Source organism: Tenrec ecaudatus, chromosome 8, assembly GCF_050624435.1.
Source record: "Tenrec ecaudatus isolate mTenEca1 chromosome 8, mTenEca1.hap1, whole genome shotgun sequence".
Classification (NCBI taxonomy): domain Eukaryota; kingdom Metazoa; phylum Chordata; class Mammalia; order Afrosoricida; family Tenrecidae; genus Tenrec; species Tenrec ecaudatus.
Window position 1 is genome coordinate 96,450,450 of NC_134537.1, and position 14,268 is coordinate 96,464,717.

At 42.4% G+C, this 14,268-nt stretch overlaps 1 protein-coding gene across 2 annotated transcripts in view; it reads left to right on the forward strand.

Moving 5' to 3' along the window:
* The window catches only part of KAT6A (lysine acetyltransferase 6A), a 133,506-nt gene extending 125,961 nt beyond the window's left edge, over positions 1 to 7,545 (forward strand). For both annotated transcript variants that reach the window (XM_075556614.1, XM_075556615.1), the window contains exons 16-17: positions 162 to 477; positions 2,937 to 7,545. In XM_075556614.1, the coding sequence (XP_075412729.1) occupies positions 162 to 477; positions 2,937 to 5,602 (2,982 nt within the window). In that variant the 3' untranslated portion in view covers positions 5,603 to 7,545. The remainder of the gene's footprint in view (positions 1 to 161; positions 478 to 2,936) is intronic.
* Positions 7,546 to 14,268: the final 6,723 nt, after the last annotated feature.

A 14,268-nucleotide genomic window follows, 5' to 3' on the forward strand; every position in this document is an offset into this window, starting at 1 on the left:
ATTTCCTATTAGTATAATAGCTTGAATAAATGCATGAATGAATGAGTGAATAAATAAATACAAGTCTTTAGCCAGACAGCATCATTATTTCAAATGTGCTAATTCTATTAGGTTTAAAAATTTGCTGATAGAAATGATAAAATTCCTTCTCTTTTAAACAGAAACCAATTCTTCACCGAAGAAGGAGAGTCCGAAAGCGCAAACACCACAACAGCAGTGTGGTGACAGAAACAATTTCTGAAACGACCGAGGTGTTGGACGAACCTTTTGAAGATTCTGACTCGGAGAGGCAGATGCCAAGGTTAGAACCCACATTTGAGATTGATGAAGAGGAGGAAGACGAAGATGAAAATGAACTCTTCCCTAGAGGATACTTCCATCGTTTGTCCTCACAAGATGTTCTCAGGTGTCGCTCCTCTTCGAAGAGGAAATCTAAAGATGAAGAAGAAGATGATGAAGAGTCGGATGATGCCGATGGTATGTATAGAATTGTTAATAATTGTAGCTTTATTGCTTTTCAAAGTATACCCGTAACTGGTTCATATCTCCCAATCTTTCAACTCTACCTTTACTTGGTAGCTAGATTGGACTTAGCACCAGTAAGCTATTTATGTAATAACCCTTTATTAGAATGTGTGCTCAGTGCTCTTAATTTGTTTTGCTCTTTGCTGTATACAGTAGTATGCTAATATTGTTAAATGGAGGAATGCCAAGCAGATACTTCTTAAGTAAGAACACAATTCCCCGTAATTGGAACTCGCTTCTTAACTCTTCCAGCCAGGAATCCTTCCTGGATCATATTTATTTTATGTGTCTTACCGACTAATAGTACATTTCTAATAAAGAGCAAACATAATAAATTTTATAGTGTGCACAAAAATCCAAGTACTTATTTGTCAAATAACCATCTTGTCATTTCCTCCTTAGAGATAATGAAACTGAAGCTTGTGTACACATGAGCTGGTCACAGAGAAGCCTTTTACATTGTAGCCTGAAGTTTTTTTGCCAGTGTATACTACTGCTTGCACATGCAGTGTGCTTGCATAGGATCCAATGTTGTCCTTTGCTGGGTGAATGTGTCTGCCCGTGGCATAAAAACCTATAGCTTTTATTCAGTAGGTAGTTGAGCTTTTTATTCTGTTAAAAATAAGCTCATTAGATTTCAATTTAATAGATAACATGCCTGTTCTCCACTGTTACACAAAGTACATATTTCTAATACAGTATATGTTATTTTTTGAGGTACTTAACTTGGAAATTAAAAAAGTATTTAGTAAATTTGGCACATTAGTAAAGTCTGTTTTGAATCATTGTACACAAAAAGCAGTAACCGCTGTTTTAAGTTCCTGTTGGACTTGGACAGATTTTCTTAGATTCAGCCATTTCCTTGATCTACTTTCAAGTTATTACTAGTTTTTATACCTTCCTAGATGCCCCCCTCCCTCACGTACCACCATATATTTTATGTTTGCCTTCATGTTTACATCCTTAAAAAGTTACTGGGGTGGGGGGAGCCTGGGAATGGAACAACTAGAATGTAAATACAATATTGCTAGGTTGTTTTTCACAAGGTAATGGGAGAAAAACGAAAACAGTGCTGACATTGAATTTACTTCTTATAAACTGTTGTCATTTTCTTTAGGACTAAGTGCCGGACAGCCATATTTTCATACAAATTACACCTTGGCTGAGCACTTGTTTCCATAAGATTGCTCAAATAAATCTAGAGCATTGGTTCCCAAACTTAGTTGGTCTACTGCCCCCTTTTTATGGGGTGGAAAAAAAATTACCCAGTCCTATCTGTCTCATCCTACCCACTCCCCCGGTAATGAATACTGTGTACTATACCCCATAGTCTAGGATAAAGTATAGTTATATGCTTTTGCAAAAAGTTGTTTCCCAACCCCAGGCATTCGAGTATCCCCTGGGGGGTGCAGTTTGGTATCACCCACTGTGCAAAACACTGGACCGGTGCAATCATCTGTTCATGAAACTACTTGAAGCAATGCGTTTGTGGAAATCAATGCAGAGGGAGAAATCATAGAAATTGCATCAAGAAATTAGCTGATCTGTAGCCTACACAATAAGGACAACTTGAAAAGGGAACTGTTTACAAAGTACTTGCATCTTTATAAAAGTTACAGTAAAGTGGGAAACTTGAGTTTTCTCTTTTTTCTAAGAGATACAGGCAATATCTTATCATTTATTAGCTCTTACGTGATGTTGTTGAAGTGCTAACTTTTTTTTCCTAGTGTTCTATGAAATAAAATCAGAAAACAAGAGGTGGAAAGATTACCAAAGGATCCTATAGACACTTGAATCCTTCCCCCTTGATTCAAGTAGTAATAACTGATAAGCTTCAGTTCGTCTGTGTGTAGACGCCTTTAGAAGAGGATGTGACTGCCTCTTACAGTAATGAGTGCCAAAGAGAAAGGGCTCTAGTGGGTTTAATTCAGAGCCTAGACCCATGGAGTGAGTGTTACTGATCGAAAGTATTAATGTGGAAAGAAAAGGGTGGTTGGCATTTTTATTACTAATGTAATCTGTTATAGATAGATAGATAGATAGATAGATAGATAGATAGATAGATAGATAGATAGATAGAGCCTCTGTCTCTCAGGCACTACTACTCCAGGGGCTGTGTTACTCATTAAATTAATCCTCATAGTGTGTTGGTACTCTCCATCTTCTAGATGAGCAAACTGATACTTCGAGTAACGCCCAAGGCCAGCTGGTGATAAACTGGAGATGTTTTGTAGCTAGTGGGTGGTATTGGCCAGGAATCTCTCATAATTCTCTCATGTCATTATGTGACTTGAGAATGTGTCCGGAATTTGTTGTGATACATGAAATCATTTCGGTCGCCCATACTGAGCTCAGAAAAAAGGCATCAGAAAATAAAAGGTCTTGTAATTTATCTGTTTCTTGTTTTATAGACACTCCTATCTTGAAGCCTGTGTCTCTCTTGCGAAAATGTGACCTGAAAGATTCTTCACTTGAGCCAGACACATCCACGCCTATGAAAAAGAAAAAGGGATGGCCCAAAGGCAAGAGCCGGAAACCAATCCACTGGAAGAAAAGACCAGGTCGCAAACCTGGATTCAAGTCGAATCGGGAAATTATACCCGTCTCTGCTCAAGAGGGCATTGCCGAGCCCATTGTCCCTATTCCTAAACCGAGTCGGAAACAGAAAATTCAAGAGACTGAAGAAACTGTTGAGCCAAAAGAAGACTTGCCCTTACAGGAAGAAAGGAAGGAAGAGGAGATGCCTGTGGAAGCGGAAGAGGTTGACGAGGGAGAGGAAGAGGACACAGCCAGCAGTGAGGTCAGAGCAGCATCTCCGGTGGACAGCAGCAATAGTCCTGAGCCAGAAACAAAAGAACCGGAGGCAGAAGAGGAGGAAGAGAAGCCACGCATCTTGGAAGAGCAGAGGCAATCTGAGGAGGAGCCGCAAGAACTGGAAGAGCAGGAGCCAGAGGAGGAAGATGAAGTGGCTGTAGAGACAAACCAGAATGAAGACCATGATGCTGACGATGAAGATGATGGTCATCTGGAATCAACAGAGAAAACAGAGCTGGAGGGGCAGTCTGTTCAAGAAGATGTCAAGGAGGAGCTTGGTAGTCAGGAGTCTTTTTTAGATGCTAACATGCAGAACAGTAGGGAGACTGTAAAGGATAAAGATGAAACCGAACCTGACTCTGAAGAGGAGCAGGCTTCCCATGAAACATCTGTGGTATCAGAGCACATGCCAGGGTCTGAAGATGATCCTGAAGAAGATGGAAACACTAAAGAAGAACTAATTGAGTTAAAAGAGGAAGAAGAGATCCCACACAGTGAACTGGATCTGGAAACTGTGCAAGCAGTGCAGTCTTTGACTCAAGAAGAAAGCAATGAGCACGAGGGAGCCTACCAGGACTGCGAAGAAACTCTCGCCGCGTGTCAGACCCTGCAGAGCTACACTCAGGCCGACGAAGACCCTCAGATATCAATGGTTGAAGACTGCCATGCTTCAGAACACAATAGCCCAATATCCTCGGTTCAGTCTCATCCCAGCCAGTCAGTCCGTTCGGTCAGCAGTCCCAACGTGCCTGCCCTTGAGAGTGGTTATACCCAGATCAGCCCAGAACAAGGATCCCTGTCCGCACCCTCTATGCAGAACATGGAGACCAGCCCCATGATGGATGTGCCTTCTGTATCAGACCACTCTCAGCAGGTGGTGGACAGTGGCTTCAGTGACCTGGGCAGCATTGAGAGCACCACAGAGAACTATGAGAACCCTAGCAGTTACGACTCCACAATGGGGGGCAGCATCTGTGGCAATAACTCCTCTCAGAGCAGCTGTTCCTATGGCGGCTTGTCATCCTCCAGCAGCCTCACCCAGAACAGTTGCGTTGTCACTCAGCAAATGGCAAACATGGGCAACAGCTGCAGCCTGATGCAGCAGAACAACGTCCAGCCTGCTGCCAACTGCAACATCAAGTCACCTCAGAGTTGCGTGGTGGAGAGGCCTCCGAGTAACCAGCAGCAGCCGCAGCAGCAGCAGCAGCAGCCACCACAGCAGCAGCAGCCGCCACCGCCGCCACCACAGCCACAACCAGCACCACAGCCTCCACCACCCCAGCAGCAGCCGCAGCCGCAACCTCAGCCCCAGCAGCCTCAGCCCCCACCCCCACCTCAGCAGCAGCCTCCCCTGTCACAGTGTAGTATGAATAATAGTTTCACTCCCGCACCTATGATCATGGAGATACCAGAATCTGGAAGCACTGGGAATATAAGTATTTATGAGAGGATCCCAGGGGATTTTGGTGCCGGCAGCTACTCTCAACCGTCAGCCACCTTCAGTTTAGCCAAGTTACAGCAGCTGACGAACACCATTATGGACCCTCATGCCATGCCTTATAGCCATTCTCCTGCTGTGACTTCCTATGCAACCAGTGTTTCTTTGTCTAATACAGGACTGGCCCAGCTAGCTCCATCTCATCCATTAGCTGGGACCCCTCAAGCACAAGCCACCATGACGCCGCCCCCAAATTTGGCATCCACCACCATGAACCTCACGTCACCTCTGCTCCAGTGCAACATGTCTGCCACCAACATTGGCATTCCCCACACTCAGAGGTTGCAAGGGCAGATGCCAGTCAAGGGGCACATTTCCATTCGCTCCAAATCTGCGCCACTGCCCTCTGCAGCTGCTCACCAGCAGCAGCTGTATGGCCGAAGCCCACCGGCAGTTGCCATGCAGGCTGGTCCTCGTGCACTGGCTGTTCAACGTGGCATGAACATGGGGGTTAACCTAATGCCAACCCCTGCCTATAATGTTAATTCCATGAATATGAACACCTTGAATGCCATGAACAGCTATCGAATGACACAGCCCATGATGAACAGCAGTTACCATAGTAACCCTGCCTACATGAACCAGACAGCACAGTATCCTATGCAGATGCAAATGGGGATGATGGGGAGCCAGGCCTATACCCAGCAGCCTATGCAGCCAAACCCTCATGGAAACATGATGTACACTGGCCCCTCCCATCACAGCTACATGAATGCTGCTGGTGTGCCCAAGCAGCCACTCAATGGACCTTACATGAGAAGATGAGCAAGAGGGACTTGCAATTAAAAACTTAAATATATATAAATAAAGGAACCTTTTATACTGACAACCCAGAAAAAGACGGACCTTTTTTTCCAGTTAAAACATTGCTGTAGATTTAGAGGAATTTTTCTTTGGTTTCTTTCTTTCTTCTTCTTCTTTTTTTTTTAGAAAACCTGATCTTCTCGTTTTGGGGGTTCATTTTGTCCTGGGTTTTGGTTTCCTTCACAATTGTGAAGCATTTTACAGTAGAACTCATCTAAAAATGGATTCGGGGATCGGGGAAACATGCACAAAACCTTTTCATAATTAAAAAGAGCCTTACTTTCTTTACACACCACATGGACAAGATTTGTGTAAAGGTGAATTACTTTATTTTATTTTAAAATGTGTGTTTCCCCCTCACTGTTTGCAGCTCCCAATGTTGTCATTTTTAAATGTTATATATACATCTCGAGGGGTGAGCCAGCCCCTCTCCTCCAACCGAACCTTTCATTTCCTACTTCATTCCAGCAGGAGGCACTTCCGGGAGACTCGGATGGGGACATGGAGAGCAACCCAAGCTCCTTAAACTTATTATTATTGTTAATATTATTATTATTATTATTATTAATAAAGCGAGGCAGGAAAATGCTTCTCCTTTTTAAATCCCCTCCACTCCCTATACACACACACACCTCTTGAAACCTTTCCCCCAAGAATGTTTCTTTATAAATGGACTTCATTGAAATGTTTGTTTTTCGTAAATGAAGTGTAATATAATTTTTTAAAAACTATTCCCACTCAGCACTCAGAGACACAAAAATACTGTAAGTCTCAATTAACAGCAGGATCTCAGAGGAAAGCTGTTTGCGATCCTGATCCTAATCGAGCCTTTGGAGGAATAGAGATGGTCAGTAAACAATCAAAAAGAGGACGCGAACCTCTTGTTTTTTACCACCTGGTGAATCAGCCATAATGCACATTTTCCACTCGGCCTCTGGTGTTTAGTATGTACTTTGAAATGCTAAGGGTCTTTGAATCTCAAGCCTTTGACTCTGATTAAACTCAAAACAGCAGTCAGTCCCTGGTGGTTTGCCTCGGAACATTTCTTTCGGAAAGTGTTGATGGCTGGCTGTATATTTCGGTGATCTGGAAAGTGCCCGACCAGACCTTTGGCACGGTTGCTTTTGGGTTGGAAGAGATGGTGCGGAATGTGTGTTGTGAGGGAGTTTACGGTGTGTGTCTTAATAGCTACTTCAATGATACATATACCTCTAGTCTTCAGTTGTCTTGAGATTCTGAGTTCATCCCTTGCGAATCAAAGTGTACCAGCCCCTCTCCTGTGAGTGGCTAATAAGAGGGATCGATAGACCACCAGCATTGCAGGGCAGATCTGGACAGCAGGATTTTAACAGGTTCCTATGTGGCTCCCAACTCCATTCTCTCTCTTGTGCAACCAGTTCTCCCTTTCTCTTCCTATAACTTGCTCCAGGGATAGGTGAAAACATTATATACATATGTACGCACCCTCACGCATACATATGTATATGTATTCCATCATTAGACGATGGGAACTATTATACCACTTGGTATGTGCAGTCAGATATCCAAAAGGGGGGAATACTGCTTAAAGAAATACCTGTAAGCATTAAATTCTCTCCTTTATTTGTACATTTTATATAGATAAATTTTTAAACGACTAATTAGGCATTAAATTTTTTCAAATGCACAGGTTTGTTGGGTTTTTTTTTATACACTTCAATTGACTTTCCCAATGAAGTGTGTTAGCTAGAAAAAGGCAGAATTCCACACCTTCCCGCTATCAGTTCCGAGCATGTGCGAGGCTGTGTAGGACCCAGTTTCTCTGTATATACTCCTCCAGCCCCCAGTCACCATGTAGAAATGCACTGTGCTGCCCTCTCCCTACATCTTCAGCTCTGTCATTGCTTCCTGGTTGGGGTGGGGATGGGATGGGGTGGGGAGGGAGGTCTCGTGGGAGGAGGGTGGGTCAAGGCAGAAGGAGAAGCTGTTGAAATGAGGGCCGTGAATTCCGTTTCTGTTGGTTTGCGGTTGTGTTTGGTTTTGTTGGTTTCTTTAAAAAAAAAAAATTCAATCGGGCAGCTCCCTTTTCCACAAGCCTCTTTGTGACTGTAGAACTATTGTAGAGAAAATGTTCTTTTCTATATTATAAAAGAAATTATCCAACACAGTAATATTGGTACCTGTCATTTTTTCACTTCTGTTTTAAAAAAATGTATTTTTAGCAAGATAACTTGGGTAATCTTCTAAAAAAGAAATTTAAAAAACACTGTTAGTGACTTTGATGCCTTTTAAAATAAGAGCTTTTTTCATTTCATTCCATCTTTAAAATTTTTTATCTTTGTTGTAGAATATTAAAAACTATTTTAAGAAAGATAAAAGTTCTCTTTAAAGAGATCTCTAGAGTGTGTGAATAGAGCTCCAGATGCCTCTAAAAGCCGCATGTACAAATGAAGCTAAGTCTATTCCTGTCTGTTTATATTTGCTTTTCCTGTTTTGTAACCTCTTTGTACTTTGTTCATGGTGACTTGTAAGCTAAGGGGAAGGGGTGCCTAGATGCCTTTGTATTTCTCCACGTCATGCGCTCCTGGGCCAGTTGGCCTCCCTTCCTCTCCTATTGTATGTAATATCACTTTTTTTTCCCCTTTCTAGCAAGTACTTTCAAAAGAACTCTGTACATTTTAACATAAAAAAATAAATTATGTTGAGCCATTTTGGATGTTTGTCTTGCCTGTGGAATTTTTCTCTTTTCCAAATACTCCACATTCTTCTCATGCCTGTACGTCATCGTCAAGCCACCAGGGTACCCTCTTATGAAGACTAATGGGGCCAGGCTGTCTCCTCTTCCTCCCTCGGATGCTTATCCCACGGCCCCACCCGAGTGGGCTTCCTTTTCTACACAGACAGACCTGAAATAAATTTGAGACTCTTCTATTCGTCCTTGGATGGCAAGCATAAATTAATGACCATTGCTCTGAAACTCCATTTTTAATCACATGTTTAAAATGACGTGTGTGTGTGTGTGTGTGTGTGTGTGTGTCTGTCTGTCCCCGAAGAAAACACTGCATGTGCTGGCTGTGGATTTTTTTAGGGATTTGTAATGACCACCCAAAAGTGGTCGTGACCCAACCAAGAGCGGGAAATACAATGGCAATAATAAGTAGCTCTGACACGAAATAAATTTGAGGAATGGTTTTTATTGATCTTATTTTCTAATGTAACCCAGTGTTTTTAAAGGGAAGATGAGAGCTTTTTTTTCCCTTGTCACCTGATACTTTTATTGTTATGTGATCTAGGAGACATTGTCTGTATCCTTTTGCCAGAAATCAAGGTTCTGGACATTGATGATTTTGTTTAATGTTTCTCTGAATTACTCTAGCTGCCACGCTCATTGTTTAGAATGTTGGGTGTAAGATTGTAGAAAATAAAGGTTGATAAGGTTTGGGGTGTAGGTGAGAGACATGGCCCCCTGTTTGATCTTGCTTTTATTTTACCTGTGCTTTCCCCTCAGGACTTGAGAAGCACGCATGGAGTGTATGCAATGCAGTCCTGTCAATGTTCAGAAAAATGGTTGGTTTGCGGTGCAGGCCCTGTTTCACTACACAATTAGTGGATTGTCTCAACACACTTCTTGCTTTTGCCACTGCAGAGTACCTGGTTAAGTCAATTTCACATCCAGCAGTTATGATTCCGGGTACTTCACTGTATTACATTTTTAAAAGATTCTGAATCATTGAATTCCATTTACAGATACTGTATATACTTGAGTATAGGCAGAGTTTTTCAGCACATTTTTAATGCCAGTTTTGTGGTAAAATTAGGTGCCTCGGTGTTTATTCTGGTTGGCCTATATTCGAGTATATACGGTACTTCATTGATCTTTTGACTAGAAATGCCCCTGGTTACTGCCCTTTTTGCTGTTGGGAGGTAGGCTTGGGAGATGGCAACCGTGCCCTCCCCCCCAATGATAAAAAGTATACTGCTCCTGAACTCTTACTGGCAAGAACCTGGGCTCATTCCGGCATGGATTGTCATGCACATAGTAACTGGGGCAGTAGGAGTCACCATTTAAAGGCTCTGAGCCTCCATGAACCTGGGCTTCCTTTGTAACCTAATGTCAATACTGTGTATTCACTGACGACCAGACTCCTGATAGTGTGCTAGTTTGTCGGGTGAGAATTAATACTTCCGGTTCTCCAGATTACAACCACTGCAGTATGTGGTGCTTGTCAGACTCCTGCCTCTCCACAATGTGCGAGATAGGGCCTAGTGGAGGTGGTGGGAAGGAACAGGGAGAAGAAAACTTGTCAGCAGACCAGTATGCAGGTTAGGACACGTGGGGAAGGTGGTGAGCCCTACATTTCATACGCTTGGTAGGATTTGCATGAAATTAAAAGATTCACGTGCAGTATTTCTGTAAGCAAACTCAAGCCATCCAGAGTAACATTTTTAATGTTGGCAATTGTCTGCAATTCATGAGCATGGTCATTCAGTTAAAGCGGACAATCTTTGAACAACGCCTACCCCATTCCTAACTACATTTCTGCTACGGCACAGGCTGGGTCTGTTACGTAAGTGATGGTTACATAACGTGAGCACAGACTCCTGGATTCTTTCCAGAGTGACAGCCACAAATTGAGCTTAACGGAGATTCTTCACTATTAACACATAGCCTAAACACTGGCAGACAGACGACATTAAGTCTGAAAGAGGTAGCAGCTTGTAATTTTTGTCTTGAGATAAGAAAAGCCAGGGAGTGTGATGGGCTATGGTCTTTTGAGATGTTTTAAAACACCAGACAGGAAATTGTTTTCCTGCAACTATTGTGAGCAAGCCTTTGGTGCTACATACATACTTATCACAAGGGGTGGGAGTGGAGCGGGGGTGGGGAGCGCATCGTTTAACTCTAGTAAATGGACATTCCGAAAGTCAGCGCAAGAGCAGCCCCCAGCGTTCTCTGGTCGTGAGCAAGTTTGACTAGTCATTTTTAGTTTCGACCTGCGCAAAGAGGCGTGAACTGAGCAGCGATACGGGTCGTCTATGCTTCGCCTGTAGAACTACCCCTGCTCATTTACCAGTGAGCTTCTTATCTGACAGTTGTTTTAAAAAGAACTCATTTTGCACATTAATGATAAATGTCTGGCAGTAACGCTGAGATGTAAGGCAAGAGTTAACACTGGCTGTGCTGGCGAAAGTCGTGTGTTCACCGTTCTTGTATAAAGTGATGTAGTTATCTCCATTTTTCTGATTTGTGAGTCTAGATGATCAGCTTCCATTTTTGCTTAATGCTGAGTTTCAAATGAGGGATGGATACACATTGCTGTCATAGACCATGGCTGTGTAGGATTAATGGGCGTTTCAAAATTGACGTCTACTTCATGTTGAAAAACACAAGCCATTCAGATCGCCTCTGAAGTTGTTTTAAATGCACTTAAGATTTTTGAGCTAAAAAAAAATATTTTTGAGCTTAAGCATATTATTTTTTGAAAATTCATATAAAACCTTTTCATTCACATCTTAAGTTTAAAAGTCTCTTGTGAGCGAATTGAAGAAAAATCTGACATAAAACGACTGTCCTAGAACTATGGCAGTGCCCCATGTACAAAGTCTCACTGTTTAACTGATTTAGTATGTTTAGTAAAATGGGATAATTGGTTTAATTGTGCTTTTAATGGTAAGTAATTGTCATTGGTTTTTTACAAAAAAGTTGAATTTGATCACAGTTTTCCAGAGAAAGCAAAGCATGTATTGACCAGGAGTTAGTGATGAGGGTTTAATTATACAATAGATTTGTGATATAATTACGTGAGTCTTGTAAAATTGACTTATTTACATGATATCAATGTTTAGGTCCAGATCCTATTTAGTGCAAACTAGAATTGTCTAAAAATTAGAACTTGACATTCACAGAGAGTTCCTGATTGAAACTAGTAAATCTGAAAACAGTCTGAAAACAATCATGTACCTATAGCCATCAAGTTCATTCCGACTCAAAGTAGTAACTATATAGGGCAAAATAGAACTACTTAATAGGATTTCTCTGGCTGTAAATCTTTACAGGAGCACAAAGCCTCATCTTCCTCCCGTACAGCAGCTGGTGGGTTAGAACCACCAACCTTTCAGATAACAATACGATGCTTAACCCACTGGGCCACAAGGGCTCCTTATGTAGCATATAGTAATATATACATAAGAAAGTGAATGTAAAGTTGTGAACCATTAAAGAGGCCAAGGAAATAATTCTATTTAAAATTCAAAGCAAAACCGAGGCCAACCAGCCAATACAGCTGGTTATTTCTTTGGGGAATGCCCCATCTGGGGGCCCTTCTGTCAGCTAGAGCCACCTTCCTCTGGGCATTGGCTGTGCCTTCAGCTGTCTCCCATCCAAACAGCCTTCTACAGTTTCAGGCATCACACCACGACATGAAAATATATGGCGAATAAGGGGGATATTTTCCCTCTGTGTTTTTTAAACCTTTTAAAAATTATTGTGAACATAGAACACACACAGAGAAGTCTATAAATTGTGTCTAATATCTCTAGAGAAGCTTCCAAACGTTGGTGGGAAAATTCCATCATCTTGCAGTTGCATGTTCCCACTGACTTTTGAAACCTCTTAGAAAATAAATCAGGTGAAACTTAGAACATTGCTAGCAGCCTGAAGTTCTCCACCCTAATTCGGAGGGCCTCTGCCTTCCTCCACACTGAAGCAACATCCATCCAGACTTTCCGGAATATTCCTTGTTTTGCCACCGAGGCATGCATTAGTTGGGACTTTTTTGTGTGCTTATTTTTGAGCTTTATGTGGGATTATCCATCTTGCATCTCGCATCCTTATTCGCTGATGCTGTTGCATCTTGCTGTGGTCCGTTCCCTTCTATTGCTGTATAATATAGGACGATCCCAGAATGTCTACATTGTAAAGACAAGTATTTAGATGGTTTCTAGTGGAGTTAATACAAACACTACTGCTATCTGCATGGCTCCCCTGCTGCACCTGTGCAGCCGTTTCTGTGTGTATTCCTAGAAGAGGTCTAGTGGGATAATCCAGCTGTACTGGATAATGCCAGATCATGTTCACAGGTCTCTGCTGTATTTTTGCCCACTCCCATCAGCAATGTAGGACATTTACTGATCCTCCATATTCTCTTGAATACTCAATATTATGAATCTCTTTTCATTTTTTGCCAGTCTGGTGGGGCGCAGTGGGATCTCTTGGTTTTATTTTGCGTTTCCCTGGTTACTAATGAGGGTCCCTGGGGTAGCACAAATGGTGAAGTGCTCAGCCATAGCTGGGATTTGGGCAGTTGAGTCCTTCCCAGAGAAGTCTCGATAGACAAGCCTGATGATCTGTTGTCAAGATCATGTTGTCATGAAGCAGTTCTGCTATGCACACAGGTTGCCAGAGCTGGAATTGATTGGCTGGCAACTAATAGCAGTTAATAATGATGTCAAACCCATTTTTAAAAAAAACATATTTACTGGCTATTTGAAATTCTCTTTGTGAAGTATCTGTTCAAAGATTTGTTTTTGCTTGGGGTTTCTGTACTTTATTCTCATTATTTGGGGGTATGGAATGTTTTTGCCTGTATTGTTATCGAGTTTTTCTTTTTTAATCATTTTATTGGGGGCTTGTACAGCTCTTATCACAATCCATACATATATTCCATTGTGTCAGGCACATTTGTACATATGTTGCCATCATAATTTCCAAAACATTTTTTTCTACTTGAGCCCTTGGTATCAGCCAGATTATTAGAACAAAGTGTTTTTGCATTTTCCATCTGCTACCTTAGTACCTCAGTACTAAACCCATAAATATGTGCACGTAGATCTATTTCCTCGTCGTCATAAATATTTACATACGTACATGCCTGTATTTAGACCTCTGTAAGTGCCCTTTGCCTCCCAGTTCCTTCCTCTGTTTCCTTAGACTCTCCTCTTGTCCCACTACCCTGTGTGGCCTTCATTCAGTATTCAGTAATTCCTCTCGGTTACACTGCCCCTGATCGAGTTCCACCAGGCAGCCTATGCCCTCCTCACCATCGATTTTAGATTATTTGTTGTTTCCTTGTCCCTGGGTTAACACCCACTTCCTTTGTCCCCCTTCCCCCTCCCCTATCTCCCCCAGGAACATCGGTCCCATTGTTTTCTCCCCTGGATTGTTTATCCTGCATATCTTATCTAGATAGACAAGCAGAGACAATAATAAACACAAAAACAAGACAGAAGAAAACAAAAACAACATCAATAAAAACCAATGACAAAAGAAAAGCCTATAAATAGTTCCAGCTCTGTTTGCTGGCCTTTAGGAGTGGTTTCTGGTAGAGTCTGATGGAGGGCCACACCGTAGCACCACAGTCCATCCTGGGTACTCCTCAGGGACTTCATTGCTTTCCTCCTCTTGCTGTTCTGCTGCACACCTTTAGTGTTTCTGCCCCCGTGTGGAGGGGTCAGATCAGGCACAATTCCCACACTGTGCCTCCAATGTTGTCCTTCATAGCGCTATGGGCCAGTGAGGGACGTCGTGTCTTGTGGTGGGCCAGCCTTATGGTCCTCTCTGTTCATTGGCTGCTCTGAGCAGGAATATCGTCCTCGGGACTTGGTGGGCCAGGATCTGCTCCACTCTCTCTCCTTCCCCCTTTCTTTGT